The sequence below is a fragment of the Acanthisitta chloris genome, unplaced genomic scaffold, assembly GCF_000695815.1.
Source record: "Acanthisitta chloris isolate BGI_N310 unplaced genomic scaffold, ASM69581v1 scaffold19189, whole genome shotgun sequence".
Classification (NCBI taxonomy): Eukaryota; Metazoa; Chordata; class Aves; order Passeriformes; family Acanthisittidae; genus Acanthisitta; species Acanthisitta chloris.
Window position 1 is genome coordinate 201 of NW_008692222.1, and position 5,150 is coordinate 5,350.

Below are 5,150 nucleotides of genomic sequence, written 5' to 3' on the forward strand. Positions count from 1 at the left end.
TAAAAAACCCCCCACCTTTTACTGTTATTATGAGAACCACATTCCATGGTTTGGGCTTGAAGGGACCTCAAAGATCACTGAGTTCCACCCCCTGCCATGGACAGGGACACCTACTAGCCCAGGTTGCTCCAAGCCCCATCCAACCTGGCCTGAAGCACTCCAGGGATGGGGCAGCCACAGCTTCTCCAGACAACCTGTGCCAGAGCCTCACCATCCACTAAGTAAAAATTTCTTACCAATACCTAACCGAAATCTCTGTTTTACAGAATCACAGAATCAGTTAGGTAGGAAGGGAGCACAATGGGTCACCTGGTCCAACCTCCCTACTCAAGCAGGACCATCCCAGAGCACATGGTTCAGAATTGCATCCAGACAGGTCTTGAATACCTCTGAATAGTCTAAAACCATTGACCCTTGTCCTATCACTATCTGCCTCTGTAAAAACTTCCCCTTCCTCTTTTTTGTAAACCCCTTTAGGCACCAGAAGGGGCTCTAAGGTCTCCCCAGAGCCTTCTCCAGGCTGAACACCCCCAGCTCTCTCAGCCTGTCGACATAGTAAGTTGTTTCATCCCTCTGATCATTTTTGTGGCCTCCTCTGGACCCACTCCAACAGATCCCTGTCTTTCCTGTGCTGACAACCCCAGAGCTGGATACAGCACTCCACATGAGATCTCACCAGAGCAGAGGGGAGAATCCCCTCCCACAACCTGCTGTTCCCACGAGGATGCAGCTCAGGATACCATTGGCTTTCTGAGCTGTAAGCACACATTGCTGGGTCATGTCCAGCTTTCCATCCATGAGAACTCCCAACTCCTTCCCTGCAGGGCTGCTCTCAATGAGTTCCTCTCCCAGTCTGTACATGTCCCAACATATTAGGCATGAAGTCTATGCATGTGGCACGCAGGACTACGATTCCCAACCCAACACTTGGGCAGCTCAGTCCTGTACTGCTCTGAAGGGCCCCAGGCACAAAAGAGCTTCAGCTGACTCTGCATTAGCTCATTCCTTCAGTCAACCTATTGCTTTTGCTTTAATAGTTTATCCCTTTTTAAAAATCAAACTACTGTTTTCAGAAACAAACTACTTTTTACATAACCTACAGAGAAAGAAAACTACAGAAGAAAAATACAAAGTCACTTGTATTTAAGGTTGGATTACTACTACCAGGCTCCACATAAATTTTTCCTTTATGCCCTTCCTTTTCACCTGGAATCTTTCACTCTCTCTGCCTTCAATTCTTCATTTCTGAGATTTGCCTCCAATTTCTGTCTTGCTTAACAGCACACAACCTGCCACTGCTCACAAATCCCAATAAGGACAACTGTAGCAGAGAGAAGATGAACAGGACTGAAGAGACACTGAAGTAAGGATTTCCAGACAAGTTACTTAATTATCTCTGATGAATGAAACTGCCCAGACTTACCGGTACTTCTTCTGTTTTCTCTTCTCTTTTTTCTTCCTCTTCATCAGTCTCTGCTGCACCTCCATCTTCCTCATCACTGCTGGAAGACTCCAGAATTTCACTGATGTCCATTTTCCAGTTCCGAGGAACACCCCTGGTGCTGAGGAATGTGCTTGCCTCCTGCAGCCCTGCAGGAGAAAGGGCCCTGCCTTTACCCCATCCGCAGCATGCACAGTCCCAAAACACTTTTCACTTCCTCTCCACACTCTTGTAAACCACAACACCAACTTACAGGGAGTGAATCCACCACAGATCAAACACCATGACTTAACTCTGCCCTTTCCAAAACATCAGCATGTCTTAGACTGTTAAAATATGGGCAGCATTGCCTGAAGAGATGTGACATTAGTGTGTGGAACAGAGGAAAATCACACTAGAAAGTGAGGGAGTGATGGGACAGGTAGAACAGAAGTCACACTTATACAATGGGAACACCTCATTCTTTTCCTGGATGAGGTGCTCCAAAGGGGAAAAAACCCAAAGCAAAACAAACCTAGATAACCTCAAAATATGTCCCCAGTCACAAGAGAAGACTCTAATAAAGCTGAATCAGAGGAGTGCCCAAAAGAGAGACATACTGCCATGAACCACTCAGCATTGCTGGAGAAGAAAAGGCACAAGTTTATAACCACTGCTGACAGAGGAACCTCCAGACATGGGTCTCAACTCCTTTTTTTTAATAAACCATTAGTAAGTACCTTTGGATCCAAACATTCCCTCATGGCAATGAATGCCACAACCCAATTAAGTTCTGCACAGGAAGAAAAGTGTCTTTAATCTCTCTCAAACCTGCCACCTGATCTTTTTTTTTGGCTGCTCTACTGTGAAATAGCTACTCAGAAGAAAATAGAAGAGAAATCATTAAGAATTATACTAATCAAACAAAACCACCTCAAGTTCTCATTTGCAGCATGCTAAAGATTTACTTGTTAAGAAGCAGTTCCACACCTTTACTCCAACCAGAGGAACTGCCATTGCTGAGTGGGTTTGGTCGTTGTTGGGTGAGTTTTAATTATAATTTTTAATAAATACACTTTATATATTTCTCCTTCACAAATTTCATGTTTTGAAGTCTGATTGGGAGAAACAACACTAAGACTTTAAGACTCATTTACATTAAAATGAGACTCTGGGCCTTTACAGGCTCACTGGAAACATGGATTGCTGTGGTCACATCATCTATTCACCCACCTAGAAATCATACTCTGTACCTGCATTCTAAAATCAACAATCAATCACATGCAGACTGTTCTGCTACAGCTCACATCTTGCTGTCTGGGTACTTTTAATGCAAACAGTGTTTTGAGCAACAGCACAAATCCTTAGTGTTAGGAGAGGTACCTATAGATTCCATCGTTCAATGAAATTTCAAATACACAACCTTGAAAATACTCCATTAATTTTCCATGAATTTGGAGAGGATCAAAAAAGGAGATAAAAAAAAAATATCAAAAAATCAAGACTTCTGTCAGGTGCTGTTTTAACAAGGTAGCAGCTACATGGAAAGTTTCCTTAATTTATCCTGTTTAAAACTGTTTGCAAAATACCCAAGAGCAAATATCAGAAATCAACAGGTCACAATTCATCTGCAAAAGTTCAAGTACTATTATATGAAGTCACTTCTTATAAACATCCAAAAACCATTTTAACTTACCTTTCTTAGGAGAGGACTCAGATTTTGGTAAGTTCTGAAGATCTAGTTCTTTAATGTCTTTTCTTGCTACTGAATAACTGTAAAAGAATAAGGTTTTGTTATTATCTTTAAATCACACAAAAGAAAGAATTTGACCTAGAAAAACAACAACTTCTAAAATTTTCAAGATTTACTATTCATTGTCAAAGTCCTTTCTAGAACAAAATACATAAGGCACTTCTTATTTATTGTAGGTCCTAATACAAGTGTAAGTTGCCCAGAGTAAGTTTCCAAACTTCCCTTGAAATTCACACTAAAAAAAAAAACAAAACCAACCCTTCAAAATGAAGAAAAGTTTGTAAAGCTTCTTTATTTTAATGTTTAACCTGCACAAATTTGCAAAGGTAAAATACACAGACAAAAATAATTTTCTAAACTGAAAATACTCCAGTGAATCAGCAGTTTCTGTCCAAAACAAGAATCACCTAAGAGGAAAGAAACAACTCCTCTGTTTATAAAAAGCATTTGCGATGGCACAGCACAACAGTGAAGCCAAGTCACAGATCTGCACTGATAAACAGCTGCTTTGGAGCTGCAAATTTCAAGTGTTCTCATGGCAAAACATGTGGAAGTTGCTCTGTTCTAAAGCTACACCAAACATCCAGTGATGCATGTCTGACACTCTGACTGATGACACATGTCTACATGAAGAGGCCAAACTGAATCAAGTCTTCAGGTACTTGAAATGCATTTCACTGATCAATGACTTCACAACCTACTAAAAATCATCTTAAACATCCACCAACTGTTCACTTGGAAGGAAAGAGGGTCACAGGAGACCTTTGGCCAGGCAGTTTTTGGTTACAGTATGTTGGGACAGATGCAAAACCACCACAGAATCACAGAATCAACTGGGTTGGAATGGACCTCAAAGATCATTGAGTCCAACCCTACTGTGGTTACTAGACCATGGCACTGAGTGCCACATCCAGCTTGAAAACTCCAGGGATGGTGAATCCATCACCTTCCTGGGCAGCCCATTCCAATGCCTGATCACTCTCTCCATAAAAAAAATCTCATCCTAATATCCAACCTAACCCTCCCCTGGCAGAGCTTGAGTCTGTGCCCTCTTGTCCTCCTCCTGGTTGCCTGGGAGAAGAGACCAACCCCCACCTGACTCCAACCTCCTGTCAGGGAGTTGTAGAGGGTGATAAGGTCTCTCCTGAGCCTCCTCAAGTAAGGATGAAGAGAAATAAAGGAAAACAGCTTAAAAAATCCAACAAAACCCAAACCACTCTTAGTGCTCTTACAAATATATTATTCCTTAAGACACACATCTGTGTCTCTTCCTCTCTCCCCTCTCCCTTTTGGGGTAGGGATGGACTAATAGGACCTTTCTTTCTGCAGGAATCTAGTTCAGATTCTGTAAACGTTTTCATTTACAAGTCTCTAAATTCTCTGTTTTTATTAAAACAAGTAGATTAAACCCATTTAAACCTTGGTATTTAGCCAGCTGTGGACATGTGGGCACTGGAGGGGATGAGTCCATCAGATATCCAAACTGCCACAACAGACACCCATAAAGATAATCATTATGGCATTCAGGGAACTCATTAAACCCAAAATTCATACTTTAAAAGGACACTCAGGTGTTATTTTTTTTAAGGTGTTGATTTTTATTTACAGAAGCACCAGAAACTTTCCTGGTTCCATGAATCCTGCGTGGAAAGAAGGATGAGGAAGCACAGGAGGAGTTAGCTGGAAATGGACAGCGAATGCCAATGTGTCCAATGTTACACAAAACTGTACCTCTGCCTTTTGGATAAAAACTTGTCTTCATAAGCAATGTGTAATCAGTTTCCCACTTTCCCCCATACACATCTAATGGAAAAAGCTGTTACTTACAATTTGGAGTCTGCAAAGGACCGAACTAAGCACTGATCCTTTTTCACCGTGACATCATCGTTGCAGCTGGGAGACACCACCTGAAGAGGCAAATGAAACACTTCTTTTAAACAAAACACACAGCAGAACTGATCTTGCAAGGAAAGAGAC

The 5,150-nt window shown here is 41.7% G+C and overlaps 1 protein-coding gene across 1 annotated transcript in view; it reads right to left on the reverse strand.

Moving 5' to 3' along the window:
- Positions 1–1,423: 1,423 nt before the first annotated feature.
- LOC103809721 (AT-rich interactive domain-containing protein 4A-like) overlaps positions 1,424–5,150 on the reverse strand; it is a gene marked incomplete at both ends in the record, with an annotated part of 20,875 nt that continues 17,148 nt past the window's right edge. Inside the window, 3 exons of the mRNA XM_009082578.1 lie at positions 1,424–1,590; positions 3,117–3,193; positions 5,001–5,080. Of these exons, the coding sequence (XP_009080826.1) occupies positions 1,424–1,590; positions 3,117–3,193; positions 5,001–5,080 (324 nt within the window). The remainder of the gene's footprint in view (positions 1,591–3,116; positions 3,194–5,000; positions 5,081–5,150) is intronic.